Genomic DNA, 15,678 nt, shown 5'->3' with positions numbered 1-15,678 from the left:
ACTTAGGGTGTGTTTGGTAACGTTTACGTTTTCAGTTTATATTTACAAAAATTTTATAAACTGGTTTTTGTTTATTTTTTGTTTATTTTTAGAAAAACATAAACCACAAACGTGTTTGGTAATTGATAAAATGTTTAAAAAATTTTAAAAATATAAAAAGAGTGAAAAATGGCAAGTGGTGGCAAGTGGCGGCGAAAGACGGTGGTGGAAAGTGGTGACGGCGGGTGGTGGGTAGCTGGTGCTGGGTGGGTGGGTGGGTGACGGTGGCGGGTGGTAGCGAGTGGGTGGTAGCGGTAGCGGTGGCGGTGGCGGTGGCGGGTGGTGGTGGCAGGTGGGTGGCGGATGGCGGGTGGTGGTGGGTGCTGGCGAGTTGGTGGTGGTGGCGGGTAGGTGGCAGGTGGTGGTAGTAGGTGACGGTGGCGGGTGGTGGTGAGTGGGTGGGTGGTAGTGGTGGTGGTGGCGGGTGGTGGTGGCAGGTGGGTGGCGGATGACAGGTGATGGTGGGTGGTGGCGGGTGGGTGGTGGGTGGTGATGGTGGTTGGGTGGGTGACGGTGGCGGGTGGTGAGTGGTAGCGAATGCGTAGTGGTGGTGGCAGCGGCGGCGGGTGGTGGCAAGTGCGTGGTGGGTGGTGGCGGGTAGGTGGCGGGTGGTGGTGGTGGTGGGTGGGTAGGTGGTGGGTGATGGTGGCGGGTGGTAGGTGGTAGCGAATGGGTGGTGGTGAGTAGTGGTGGTAGGTAGGTGGCGGTGGGTGTGGTGGTGGATGGCGGGTGGTGGTGGTGGCCGGTGAGTGGGTGACAGGTGGCTGGTGGTGGTGGGTGGTTGGTGGTGGCGGGTGATGGATGGTGGGTGGTGATGGCAAGTAGGTGACAGGTGGTGGCGGCGGGCGGTGGATGGTAGTGGCGGGTGGTGGATGGTGGGTGGTGGGTAGTGGGTGGTAGTGGCAGGTGGGTGGTGAGTGGTGGTGGCAGGTGGTGGTGGAGGGTGGGAGGTGGTGGAAAATAGTGGTGGGTGGTGGTGGCGGAAGACGGTGGTGGAAAATGGTGGCGGGTGGTGGCTAGTATTGGGTGGTAAAAAAAAAAAAAAAACTGAAAACTCAAAATGAAAACACATTTTTTGTGTTTTCATTTTTTGGCTAAATTTATAAACTGAGACCACTGATTTATAAATTAAAAATTTTACCAAACAAGTTTTTATTTGAGTTTTTAAAATTTTTGTAAATATAAACAGAAAACTGAAAACATAAGTGTTACCAAACAGCACCTTAGTAAACTTGTTACTCTTGTAAACACTTAGTCATAGAGAAATCCCGTTCATAGCAAAAGTACTAGTTGTCTTGAGAAGTTATGTAAAGACAATAAAAGGAAGGCAATGAAGTGAAATTCAACTACTCAATATCTTTGCTTCTCATAAAAAAATCAAAGTTTCCCATAGCATATTTACAATGCTCAAAGAAAAAAAGAAGAAAGAAAAAGATAGCAAGAGTACCCAAAAAAAAAAAAAAACCATAACAAAGTCACAATACATCAAATCAAACCCTTCATTAGGGAGTCCATCAGAGTCACATCAAGAGGCAACTGAGCAACAAGCTTAGAGTCCTTCTCTTTGAACCGAGTCAGGTTCTGTCGGTGCTGCTCTAAAGCACCCTCACATTCTTTGATAGTCTCTTCCAAGGAGGTGATCATGGCCACATTATCTGCGTGCTCGGGAAAGCCATCGACTGCTTGGAGCCTAGCCCTCATCCACGATAAGTCCAAACCATTCCTCTCAAAACCACTCAAATTTGCCTCGGCACTCTCTACAAACTTGCTGGGAGTTGTTAGAATCTTTTTCGTGGCGAGTTCGCGTATGAAATTAGCAAAGGACTCCAACAGTGCTGTCTGCACCATCGAGCCTAGAACATTAAAAGTAGTAAAGGTGCTAAGGTGCAACGCCTGGATGCGAACAATGATGGAAACAACTTCGGAGGAGACCCAATAGCTTAAAAAAGAAACTCTCCCTGAAGGCTGTGAGGATTCTCTCACACCACTGCTAGCTTGAACTCAAAGAGGGAGACTTGCAGAGCGACCAAAAGTCTAAGGGCGACGTATCTCCCTTGAAGATGATTGCCTAGCGGTGTTAGAATGGGTAGATGTTGGGAAATGACCGGGTGAATTGATCTCGCAAGATAGGCCAAAACTGCCTACACCGTCGTGTCACTCTAAAAAAAGGTCGTCCATGTGGTAGTCCTCAACATTCAGATCTAGCACAGCGGTGTTGTCCATCCATGTATAAAAGTCTCGTGATCTCCCAAGATTAGCTAGCACCTCAGGAAAATGAGTGGGGTACAGATCAGTAAGCTGCTTAGAAGTTGCTTAGGCAACTGGGTCAGAAATACCAGTAACAATAGTAGCACCATGAGTGGCCAAGTTAATAGTTACCTCTGCAAGTTTTGGGGGCCCCACAGCATGAACAGCCGTTATATTTGCACCCCTCTCAGCAACTTAGACATTGGAAAGTGTGGTTTTTTGAACTAGTGGAGACTTAGTGGATTAAGAAAAGCCCCTAGATCCAACTTCCATTGGGGATAATGCAACTTCAAGTGGTTCCCTTGCTCCACGCTTTTCTCTCGGGGTTTCAAGAACAAAATCTTCCCTACCAACGGAGGAATGGTCGGAGTGAATGAGATCAACAGGGTTTGGAGTCTCAGTGCCCTCAACAATTGTACCACTCTCTGCAACTTTCATAGTAGGGGGAACTCGTCCACTTTTAGTAGGGGGTATCATGACCTTCTTCCATATCTGTAGCCTCAACAACTGGCTCAACTCCAGCAACTGGTTCGGCTTCAACACTTGGTTTTTCTTCAATGTCCGGGAGTATCATTCTACGAGTTCTAAGTCTGATTACTCTTGAAGCGATGAGAAGGTCGTTATCATCGTCTGAATCCAAGAAAAGTCCAATGGCATTCGAAGGACCTCCGGGGCTCAAAGGTGGTATGGCCAAAGCAGCGCCACATCTTAAGACCAATAGGCCTTGAAAAGGAAAAAGATCATGTGACTATTAGAGTAAAGATAACAGGACCAGGGAAGTACAAAAGGATGCAAAATATGTTTTAAGTGTGGATACCTTCCGGAGTCTCTTCCTACTTTGGCGAGGCATGAGCCTCAGCAACTGATGTTGTTGCCTCCTGGACTGCTTTTAGTTGGGAGTGGGTCATACGCACTGTTGTACCAATAGGCGGGAGAGCGACTTATAGAGGTTAGACGGACATTGCCCCAAATGGATGAGGCTCCTCTACTGCAGACAAAGATAAAAGTTTGAAATGGCAAGATAGACTTGTCTGATTCCCACGACCAGAGGGGAGACGAAAAGATAAGTCAGGTTGCGAAATGGGTTCCACTATAGGGACAACTGGATCACTGTTGCAAAAGTTGAAAAAAGAGTTGAGGTTGCGGTGCCAAAATAGCCTATTACTGGGGGTGAAGGCACAGTCTCTTCCAAGTGAAGGCAACTCTATGAGGCCTAAGCCCTCCACAAGTAAGGTGGTGTAATCGTGAGCGAACCATTAGAAGCTCTGATGGAAATTTATTTGGCGCAAAGGAGCATGTAGGATACCTTGGTCCATGTCGAATTGCCTAAGGACCTTGTCTGGCCGATAGACAACGTTAGACATGCCCTCTTCATTCCATACCAGCAAGAATTCAGGGCATATCATGGTAGCCATAAGAAGAGAATTAGCACGGACACTGTCAAGAGAGAAGTCGACGTGACGAGCCTCTGAGAAATAAAAAGGAACAACAGAGATGCCTGGGAAAAGCTGGGTGAAGGGACGGAACACACAGTCCTCCATGCGATCAATAAATCCACGAAAGACTTGTTAGTACCAACACCAGACCATCTGGAGGTGCGAGGGAGGGAATGGCGTACTTGTCTTGTAACGGGTCATCCCTCTACATCTAGGACAGGACGACCCTCTACATCAAGGACTTCGTCGGTGAAGAATGGCTCATACTCTTTAGGGGCAGGACCCATAGTAAGGAATTGCTCGTAAAAGAAGGCGGTCAGGAATTGAGTGTGTATAAAGCTCCATACACCATAACGGCCCATGGACCTCTCCATGTCCGAGTAAATGAGGTCAAGATGGAAGTATAAGTTCCTCAAGAAGAGGGGAGCCAGAAGGATTTGATTGCCGCTGCAGAGTTTGACGGCAAGAGGGAACACCATGGGATTAATGCTCTAGGCAGGGTTGCTGGGAAGAACAAAAAAAGAGATAAAATAACTAACAAACGCAGCCAGGTACAAGTTGTCACGGTAACAGGGACCAACTATGGAATTGTGGCTATCATCTGTAATATCGCCTACAACTGGTTGCATGTCCTTGAAAAAATGTTTCAGCCAGGAGATGTAGGTGGTCTTGTCTCTCTTTAGCCTCTCTTGGAGTAATTCCCCAGTCCTAGGATCGTACCAAGAGCCATACTTTCGTGTCTCTCAAAAGGCACCTTGGAGAGTAGTAACGGTAGTCTGTTCTGCAGTAGTCAGGGATGCGGGATCAAAAGGGCAGTCCCCACAAGCACTCAGGCATAGAAGAACAGCAATATCTTTAAGGGTTGGGGTTATCTCCCCCCAAGCAAGAACAAATGTGTGAGTGTCGTGGCTTCAACGGGAAACGATCACATCAGTATTGGTCTGTACCTTGCGTAGGGACAACTGCCTCAAAATCAAAATGGCATTAAAGAGACGAATAGCCCTCAAATGCTGCTCGAAGTCGTCGTTCGCAATAACATCATCAGCCCAAATGGACCAGTCTGCTAAAGGGCCTGAGTGAGTGCGGTAATAGATATATGAATAGGGAAAATCATCGTGCTCAACACGAAATGGCAATACCAAGACTGGGTTCACCATATCAGCTTTATCCAAAGAGGCCTCACCAAAAAGGAGCAGAGGCTCTACCAGCGAAGGGACATCAGGAACAAAGAAGTCAACTGCCTTCTAGAACTGGTCGGCAAACCCCCCAAAGTATGGAGCCCTTCTCCACTCAGCATTGGGTGGGACAACCCTATTGGGTAAGAACCTGGTGATGGCTATGAAGAAGAATAAAGAAAGAGAAAAAGACTTTGGAAAGTAGGGGCTAGAGAAAGAATAAGACAAGGAGACAAGAAGGTGGATTGTAGCGGAAGTGTGGAACCAGTAGACCCAAAGGACACTATTTATAAAGAAATTAGTAAAATGTGCCAACACGCTTCCCTAGGACCATTATGACCCATCAGTCAAACACATCTTTTCATAGTCATCATGACCCTACGGAGTTGACGTAACTTCTGACCCAACCGACACAACCCTAGGGTTACTTGCTGGCATCATGCGCGTGCGGGAAACAAAGAGACATATCCCCCATGCGCGTAAGGGGCAAATATAGAGGGTCAGAAATTAAACTCCAAATTAGGTATGGGCCTAAGTGCTGAGGTCGCCCCTTTAAGGTGACCAGGAATGACTAAAGGAGCATGGGCTAAAGCCCAAGGAAAGTGGGCCAACAGTAGGCCGAAGCAGGTTCGACTCGCCAAGGGTCCAAATAGGCTCTACGATGGAAAATGTCTAAGTGAAGTTGCAGAGGCAACACTTACAGCGGTCAAGTTGCTGAGGCACTTTGCCTCAATGCCACCATCTCTAATATTGTTGGTTCTATCGCCATCTAAAGTTGCTGAGGGAAGGAGAAAATTGAAGCAACTAAGTTGTAGAGGCGACACTTGCGACGGCCAAGTTGCGGAGGCACTTTGTCTTAACACCACCATTCCAAGTATTGTCGGTACCGTTGCCATTCCAAGTATTGTTGGTACCACAGCCACTTGGAGTTATTGAGGGAAGGAGAAAACTGAAGCAACTAAGTTGTAGAGGCAATACTTGCAGTGCCCTAGTTGCGGAGGTGTTTTGTCGGCGCCACTATCTCTAATATTGTCAATTCTGCCATTTGAACTTGCCGCGGGAAATGACTACCTCCGAAACTACAGCCGCCGCAACTAACGTGCAAAAGAAATGTCCTGCCAAGGTGATAACAGCCTTTGGGAGAAGTTTGCCTTCTGCAAATAGAGACTAATGCTTGGCTCTGATACAAGCCTCCAAGGCATTACTAGCCTAGGCTGATAGCAGGCCCCAAAGTTTATTAACTTGGAGCTGATAGCAAGCCTAGAGATACCAGCATACTGCGGTAACCCCGCGAAGATGGGAGCAGGGTAGCCCAAGCGTAAGGGACTCACTTTCCATTTACCCAGGTCATGGACTTGCCTTGGTTGCACAGAAAGAAGCCCCCTTGGGTTTGGTACTAAGGCACAACATAGCTAATAACAGGTTTGGCTGTGGCCTTCGCCCTGGGAAACTGGGGAGTTTGTAGTTAGGTGGCTAAGGGTAGAGGTTTCACTGAGGTGAACATGAAAACATGGCTGATAGCAGGCTATGAAGTTTTGAGAATGCATGTATTGGCTAAATAGAGTTGAAAAGGCAAGTGCAGCAGTAAGGTTTACAGTTGCAAGTGCACTTTTTGAGGTTCGAACTGAGAAGGCAAGTGTAGCAACAAGGTTTACCGCTGCAAGTGAACTTGTTAAGGTTTAAGCTGAGAAGGCAAGGGCAGAGGCAAACACGATGGCCGCAAGTGCACTTGTTGAGGCTCAAAAGGTAGTTGCATCGCCAAACACTCTCGTCGCAAGTGCACTTGCTGAGGCATCTGCGCCAAATAGATAGTACACAGTACATGCAGAGGGACACGTGGCACCTTCAGCCTGGTGGCTCAAGGCAGAATATTCCATGTGATCCTTAAGGACACATGTCTTTTCTCTATTAGGACACATGTCTTTTCTCTATTTGGCCACTTGGTGTCCTCTTAGTACCAAGGAAAAGCCTATAAATATGACCCAACTTCTCAAGGTTCAAGAGAGGAATTTTGGGGATTTGGGGGAGATGCTGTTCATTTGCGCATTGCCATTGTCTTCTTCGTGAGCTACTTGCTTCACCCTCACCTAGCCATTCACTCTCCAAACTCCCAAACAATGGTTGCTGCTCATTCTCCAGTCATTCCATCATTCTTGGACCATTAACATAGTTTTGTCTCTCTAATCATCTTCCTAACCTCGAACCTCCCTACAAAAGTTTACTTTTTCAGTTTGATCAATATTGAAAATTATTTGTTTAAACCCTACAAAAGTTGAAAACTATATATGTTCTTTTTTATTATTGTTGTTTGTTGTTCGTAGGTTTTTCTTCTTCTTTCAGTTTATTAATATTTAGCACACTTTGCTATATTTTTTCACTTTAATTTCTCATTTTATTATTCTTCTTCTTTTTTTGGACAACATTCTAGACATTCCGGTGAGTCTCCGGCAATATTCTTGACGTCCAGTGAACATTCTAGACATCCTGACGACTTCCAGCGCCATTCAAAATATTCCGGCAATATTCCGACAAATTTCCTGTGATATTCCAGCAGCTTCTCGATAATGTTGAACATTCTAACGAGTCTCTGATGACCGTCTGACGACAGTCCGACGGTGGTGGGATACAATGTCGTCTTTAAATTATTATTATTATTTAAAAAAAAAAAATTTTTTGATAATAATTAAAAATATATAGGACTAATTGATATAAGTGTTTTGTTTTGAAATAAAATAAATTTTAAATTTTATATATGAAACTTATCAATAAGTTTCCCTAATTAAATTACAGAGTTTTTGTGTCTTGTTTTAGGCTTCGATAACCAGCTCTCTTAAAGAGCCTCTATTATTCTTAATTAGTAGAGATTGAAGAGCAATTTGTGTTATGTGTCTTTGATTTTCTTATTGTCGGTGGACTTCTTCTCATCAGGTCCAACATTTTCTTTATTTATTTTTATGCGTAAAATAAAAATTTTATTAAAAATATAAAATTAAAAGTGCAAAAAAAATGAAATGCATATAGAGAGATTTAGAGAATGCAAATTCTCTTATTACTGCTGCATGCATTTACACAACCAGTCTCCACCTCACAATTTTTTTAAATTTTAAAGGATAAAATTACAAATAAAGTAAAAACAACAGCTAAGTAAATCTAAATTACACAACATTAAAAAGCTTGAATCCTCCAAAAAGTTCTGACATCTACACCAAAATAGTCTCCTACTCCAAACCCAGTTCGCCAAACACACTTCCCAAAGCAATAATATGCCTCCCACGCATATTATCATGAGAAATTTCAGGATCATGAATAATTTTTTCATAAAAATGATCATGACAGATTTGTAACCCTTATTTAGTGTGTAGTGTTTTATTACCTTGATTAGTATGTAGTGTTTTATTCTAAGTATAATCCAAATATTACAAATCTTTCATGATCATTTTTATTTTCTAATACCTAGCATTGCTGTATTATCATGCCCGACGACCATTCATTGTCGAACCACTTCCATTGCTTGCTGGAAACTATCACGCCCAGCCACCATCCATTGTCGAACTACTTCCATTGCATGCACCAAAACTACTCCTTCCTTACAAGCCTCGCACCAAACTGTGAAACCTTCGCATGCGCCTCCCAATCCCGCACTCCACTTCTACATCGCCGTCGTCGCACCAAACCGCCACTGCAAAGGTCACCGCGAGCACTCACTATATCGAACACCTCTTCTAATACCACGAGCACACAAACCCTCCTCCACCAATTGAACACCCATAACCGACTCACCCAACTCCGGCTGCTGGAAATTAGAGTTTTAGAGGCGTTTAAAAAACGCCGCTATAACTCTTAAAAACGCCGTTAAATCCTTGTGCGGCGTTTATCACCAAACGTCGAAGATGCGGCCGTCGCTATAACTCTATGGCGCTTTAGAAACGTCGCTATATTACTATAGGCGGCGTTTTAGAAAAACGCCGCTAAAAGTTCTCCTAACGGTAACATGACATCACCGTTCTATTTAGCGACGTTTTAAAAATGCCGCCGTATCTGTTTTTCAAAACTCCAACTGTTGGTATGCTATTTAGCGACGTTTTTAAAAACGCCGTGATAGCCCCTTTCTTTTTTTTTTAAATTGTGCTAATTTTATGTTACTGAACTAAAGAAATACCTATAAAAAAACTAAAAAATAGCGATAAATTTTTCGTAGTCAGCCATATTCGATATAAGCACAGGCCCACAAGAACCAAATTGTAGATGGAAACAACCAAAGTGTCCATTTGCCACTGGCTGACAATACCAAACCAGTGGCTTAAAACCCATCTTTAAGCAAGCATTGGTGTCTACAGGTCTATTTATGGTTCTATCCACAGGTCTATCTATGGTTCTATCCACTTCCACTACAAAAACATTAGAGACTGTATGCTCTTCTTGAACTCATAAAGAGTTGTAGTTCACAACTGACACGAGTCAACTGCTCAGGATACATACTATTCCTGCAAAAACAGATCAAACCAATTTCAATTATAGAGATCATATGTAACATATCTAAAGCTGTTATAGAAAATAGATTTAACAAAAGTCAACCCTTCCTGATTCAACACAGTTCTTCATCCAACAAATCAAATTTAGTTGGTGAATGAAGCAACTTGTGATTCTACTATATTTTAGGTAAGCATCAAGATTTTTCTTTTAATATTTCTCGTAAAAAAAAATCCATTAATATACAGCAGCCTCTGGGCCTTGAGTTGAGGACAAATCAATGGTGACCACAGTTCAATTTTCATGTGGGATGATTGAAATCCTGTATTGTGGTTTGGGTTCTTGACCAATTTAATGGGTATGTTTGATGAGGGAAAGAGCCATTAGGCTGAAATACCCGGAATTTACAACCAATTTTAGAAAAAAACATCACAATAGATAAAAGAAATTGATTTTACAAGTTTCTATACACACATCTTTTGACAAGAGACTATCCATGTTAAATTCCAACCTTGGATTCACAGAAGCTAACTTCATTGATAGAAACTACAAAATACAAAATGAATACACAATACCCATTAAGTCAAAGTTAGTGACAGCACTAACCCCGTGAAATTTTATTGCTGCTATGTCATAGGCCTCAGCAGCTTCCTCTTGGGTGCCTGAAAATTGCAGTTAAATCAGAACCAGATCGAAATGAAATCAAAACCAGTACAAGAACAGAAAGCCACATATTGCATTTAAATAGTTGCATTTTTTTAGCAAATTATGTAGCAAAACCACTAATGTCTTGGCAGAATTTGAAATGAGAAGATTTTTTAGCAATTAGATGTCTATGGGAAAAAGTTTTTGCCCAAATAAATTGAGAAGATGCAAAGGAACTCACTGAATGTCCCTAGATAAAGGTCCTTGTTTCCTGCAACTCTGCCTATCCGAGCTTGCCAGCGTCCATGTTGATTATGTCTGTTGAAGATTACATCAGAATTAGAGACCCATAAAGAAGGGCAGGGTCTGGGAACGACGAGATGTACATCAAATATACTTCTACTTATAATTAAAGGAAGTGTGCCAATAAAAATTATAGATTAACAGATGTATGTGCAAAAAATAGTAAGACCTTGTGACTCCTCTGTACATTGAAGCACCCCTTGAGAAGCCACTGCTTTTTCTGCAAAGATCAATATATTTGAGATAAAAACACATCAAACAAAGAAAACAAACATTGTTGTCTAATATACAAGGGGATAGACTATACCTTCTTAAGTGAGCAACATATTCTTGTCTGGTCATGTTCTTCATATGTTCAAGTTCTTGTTGATAGTTTTCCAGCTAAATCATCAATATACAGAGTCCCATGTTAGTTACAAAACAATTGTTAGATGAAATAAGCTGATGAGAGGGTCAGAGAACCACCGGAAAATTGATATGGGTCGAAGGGCCCCAATACTTGAGTGCAGCTAAATCATAAGCTCTTGCAGCCTTTGCTTCCATATCATAACCCCCTGAAAATTAGTATTTGGCAATGATGATGCTATGAGAATTGAAGGAAAGAACATGCTTATTACTCAATCATTGTCAATAACAAGACTTACCCAGATAAACTGATAGTCATTATTGGTATCACCCAGCAATGAAGAACATGAGAAATGAGGAAAGAATAGTATATTAGTCACTTGAACAACAAAAGATGGCCAACAATGCAGGGCCTGGCAAAGTAAAAATCTTAAGGAGGCAATGTGGATGGATTATATGTTTCCTTCACTAACCTTGCCTTCCTTTCCTGCTTTGTCCCTCTTTCTTACAACTGTTGTCCCATAGATGGGCTTCATATCTACCAGTCCATCTATGCCTGATGGATGATAATCCACAAAGAGAAAATCAAAGTACTAAACATGAAAACAAGGGAAACACGACTTATAAAAATAAATAAAGGGTGATCCAGTACACTAGATTCCCGTTAATGCAGGGTTTGAAGAGATTAAGATGTACAAAGTCTTATCCCGTTTTTGGAGAGGTTGTTGCAGTGACTTGAACACGTACCACCAGAGATGTCAACAGCAAACTTATCGTTAGGCCAAGCCACCCTTAACTCACAAGAATGAATGAGAGAGAAATTGAAAAAATGCAAACACAGCAAGATCATGAAGCAATATATTGCTTTTGGGGAAGTACTAGATAGGGAGCCATTTGATACTGAATTTGGAGTAAGGGTATTTTTGGTATTTATGCATTTGTGATACATTGCTCTAATTATATGCATGTGGTTGCGAGGGGCACCCATCTCTATATATTTTGTGTAATCTTTTTTATTCAGTGCAACTGCAGCGATCATGAATTTTTGGATCGTTTTTGGGTAATTTATGTAAATCTTGTATTTTTGTATATGCATGTGATTTATAATTCTTATGCATTTATTCTTTTCTGTTTTTCTGTGAGCCAATCCTGGTTAGGTGTGACTAATTCCTAACAGGATAATGAGTGATGTAGGAAGAAAGGTATGCATTTTGTATAATAAAATAAAAAGATAGACAGATGCAATAACAAAGAACATCTAGCATATTACAGAAAAGAGATGGAAGGAGATTAAAGAACTAACCTTGTGACACCTCTATACTGTGAAGTCCTCTGTCCAAATGTATCAATGGACTTCCTATGGACAACCTGCTTCTGATCAAGCTTCTTAGACCCTCTTTTCTTTCCCTCAATGGCTACACACTCAGTAACAGTGGGTGAGATCTGCTGTGAACCAGTAACACAGCTTGATTGGGAGCCAGGGCTCATGGACAAGCTCAGTGACTGCAAATCCCTATACCCCAATGCACTCACAGACCCAGATTCAACCCCATTGTCCAATGCATGACTTGCAAGGTAATAATGCCTTGAAACCCAGTTCTTCATCACAGAGAAATCATCTTCTGCCATGTTTGGGAACTGGAGATTGCCATCTGAAACCTGGGCCTCCTTAGTCCCCTCCTTGAACAGTGTTTGGTACACCTCATGGCCTCTAAATGCATAGTAAATCCAGCTCATTAATTAGTCTTGAAGGGACAAAGATACCATTTCCATGCACATGTCAGACATTCAAATACTCATGTACAAAAATTTAATGTTCAGGTGCAAAATGCATATATAGTAACTACATAATGAATTGATTTTTTTATTAAAAATTAAAAATGCTTGAAGCCAACAATGAGACTCTTTATTTATCACACAGACAACAGGACGAGCCCTTGCATTATCTCTAATCTTGTTTTAATTCTTTTTTCATAAAATGCACTAAAGACCTTTAATTGACTTCCTGATTACCAAAAAAATCAAAATTCTGTGAGTAATTAATATAATAAAAAAACAAAATTAACAAAGAATTATTTGCAAGAAAGAGTAGATGGACAATAATAACATTCAATTGAATCAAAGTCTTATAGTACATAATAGAGAAACTGCAGAGAGACTAAACTCAAATAAATGAAGAAATTAATCATGAAATTACATACTGGAATTTAAAAAAATATTACACTCATTGTTTTTTTGGGAGCCCAGACGACATCCTTAGAACCACTCACATCTAAACAAACCCACATTTACGTATTAGAAATTCTTACATCTAATTTACACAACAATTAACAAGTAACAATCCCCCCCCCCCTTAATTAAAAAGTCCCCCAATTAACACCATTCATCATCGACATAAAAAATTTAAAAAAAAAAATAAAAGAAAGGAAGAAGGAAGGAAGGCAGGAATGAACGATATGGCAGATGCAAAAACGTGAGCTTGATCTTGAGACGATCTACAGCTTTATTTTTCCACGAACACATGATGATGTTAATTTTCCAAAACGACATTGATTGATGGATATGGATGCCCAAATGAATCAATGATTAAGTTGGGATCTGGTGTTGATCTTTCCGATTCCATCGTCGAAGTTCTGAGAATAAGTAACGGAGTCGTACCTGAAGGTTTGAGGGAGGTTATGATGAGGGCGGACTAGAAGCTTTCTGAGCTTGTAGAAGACGTGTCTCCAGCTACCCGTGCTGTGGCAGCCCAGAACAGCAGTCTCTTGTTCGTTCATCTCCAGATCTCTGGCGAAGGTGGGCTTTCTGGAGAGGATCCAACCGCATCCCCAATCCCACAATTTCCTGATCCAACCGCATCCCCAAACCTAGCAAATCTATATCAGAAAACCCTAACCTTGAGCCCTAGACCGATTTAGATCATAGGGATTCGAACAATCACGGAGAGATACGCTCAAATCACGAGTAGAACAAGATTTTTCAAATCAAACAACTGAAGAATTGATGGAGATCGAAGATCCGACGCCTCGAAGATCCGATGCCTCGATTTCTCTCTCTTTCTGAAGTCACGCTTCTGTTCAATCTGAATAGAAGAATGTCATAGCCTTGAGTTGAGCCACTGTTTAAAAGAAATAACGGGGCACAAAACGAGAGATGGTTTAGTTTAATTTTTTTGGAATTTGAAAAATCTGGACAATTTCACGACGTTTTTTAAAAACGTCATAAAAAAAAACGTCACTGTATGTCCTTTTTCTTGTAGTGTCCGAGCACCCAACTTTGCTGCGCTGATGCAACTCCAACCCCTCCCCCTGAACCACTCGAATTTAACCCGCCAAAAAATGCCCATAAACAAGCACCCACACCGTCAAAAGTGGCAACCCCGAAAAATGCCTGCAATCAAACACCCATTGAACGCCAATGCCGTCGAATATGATAGCTTTGAAACCACCCATGGAACACCCAACCCAAAGATCAAAGCAGCAAAAACTATCTGGTGAGGAGAGGATGGGAGGCGTATGGGGCACTACAACAAAAACATACTTTAGTGGCACTACACTAGTGGCATATTTTTAGAAAATGCCACAAAAAATAATATTTAGTGGCACATTTTTTAAAAATGCTACAAAACGACAAACATAAAAGGCTCTAGTGACATTTCAATGAACAAGTGTCACAAAACTACAACAAAGACATACTTTAGTGGCACTACACTAGTGGCATATTTTTAGAAAATGCCACAAAATGATATTTAGTGGCACGTTTTTGAAAAATGCCACAAAACGATAAACATAAAAGGCTCTAGTGACATTTCAATGAACAAGTGTCACAAAACTATAACAAAAACACACTTTAGTGACACTATACTAGTGGCATGTTTTTAGAAAATGCCATAAAAATAATATTTGGTGACACATTTAGATAAATGCCACAAAGCCACAAACATATAAGGCTCTAGTGGCATTTCAATAAAGAAATGCCACATCAATTTTATGGCATTTTATAAAATAATGACACAAAAAATTATGTTCGTGACATTTACCAACAGATGCCAATAAACTTTGGTAGTAATGACATTTTTTAAAAAATGTCAGGACACTAGGTAGGTGCAAATTACTTTTTATGGCACTTAGGTGAAAAGTTTCATAAACAAATATTTTATAGCATTTTGAGAAATGCCACTAAGTCAAAAACTTTCCAAGCTTATAATGGCATTTTTGAATAAACAAAAAATGCCAATATATGTTTAAAATTTTTACAATGCAGTAAATGATTAAAAATAAATAAATTAAACTCAATATACACTACAGGAAAAAGCATATTCGGCGACTAAATTTCCTGACCAAAAAAAATTTGGTCGTTAAAAGTATAGCTTTCAGCAACCAAAACAGCATTAGTAGTCAAAAGTAAAGCTTTTTTGCGACTAAACAATTTTAATAGCCAAAAGTCTACAATTGGCGACCAAAACTAAGTTTGGTCGCTGATTATATGGGTTTTAGTGACAAAAAAAATTTTACTAGCCTAAAGTAAAGTTTTTTGGCAACTAAAAAAATTTAGTAGCCAAAAGTCTATAATTGGCGACCAAAAATAAGTTTGGTCACTAATTATATGGGTTTTACCGATTAAAAAAATTTTAGTAGCCAAAAGTAAAGCTTTTTGATGACTAAAAAAATTTTAGTAGCCAAAAGTCTATAATTGGCGACTAAAAAATAAGTTTAGTCGCCAAAAGTGGTTATTTTTAGCGTAGGAGAACTAAAATCCTAAGGCGGGAATTAAAATTTTTGGCGACCAAAATTTTGGTAGCTGAAAGTGCATCTTCGGTGACCAAATCCGATTTTGGTCGACAAAAGTTAAGTTTTTTAGCAACTAAAAAATAATTAGTAGCCAAAAATATAGAATTGGCGACCAAAAAATATTTTTAGCCGCCAAAAGTGGTCCTTTTTTATTTTACTAGTAAATAGTTTATTTTACATAAATTATGTTCAATAAAATAATTATGTTTATACATATACTTTTATATT

At 40.9% G+C, this 15,678-nt stretch overlaps 1 protein-coding gene across 1 annotated transcript; it reads right to left on the bottom strand.

Annotated features, from left to right (window-relative positions):
• Nucleotides 1-10,396: 10,396 nt before the first annotated feature.
• LOC114297389 (AP2-like ethylene-responsive transcription factor ANT) lies at nucleotides 10,397-12,304 on the bottom strand. Its single transcript, XM_082911859.1, has 6 exons — nucleotides 11,964-12,304; nucleotides 11,134-11,216; nucleotides 10,960-10,968; nucleotides 10,781-10,869; nucleotides 10,623-10,696; nucleotides 10,397-10,535 (listed from the first exon to the last, which is right to left on the bottom strand). Exons 1-6 carry the CDS (start codon nucleotides 12,287-12,289, stop codon nucleotides 10,412-10,414), a joined length of 705 nt encoding a protein of 234 aa, XP_082767985.1. The 5' UTR covers nucleotides 12,290-12,304; the 3' UTR covers nucleotides 10,397-10,411.
• Between the last annotated feature and the right edge of the window lie 3,374 nt (nucleotides 12,305-15,678).

The sequence above is a fragment of the Camellia sinensis genome, unplaced genomic scaffold, assembly GCF_055761805.1.
Source record: "Camellia sinensis isolate YWXY unplaced genomic scaffold, ASM5576180v1 Unanchor14, whole genome shotgun sequence".
Lineage (NCBI taxonomy): Eukaryota > Viridiplantae > Streptophyta > Magnoliopsida > Ericales > Theaceae > Camellia > Camellia sinensis.
The sequence above is the reverse complement of the archived record's forward strand: the minus strand, read 5'-3'. Positions and strand labels throughout refer to the sequence as shown.

What these genes read in the sequence shown, in the direction of transcription:
- LOC114297389 (XM_082911859.1), bottom strand. Translation starts at nt 12,289, where the DNA reads ATGGCAGAAGATGATTTCTCTGTGATGAAGAACTGGGTTTCAAGGCAT. An exon ending in CAGTATAGAGGTGTCACAAG is followed by an intron (nt 11,217 to 11,963) that starts GTTAGTTCTTTA and finishes ATCATCCATCAG; the next exon opens with GCATAGATGGACTGGTAGAT. An exon ending in CGACCCATATCAATTTTCCG is followed by an intron (nt 10,697 to 10,780) that starts GTGGTTCTCTGA and finishes TTGATGATTTAG; the next exon opens with CTGGAAAACTATCAACAAGA.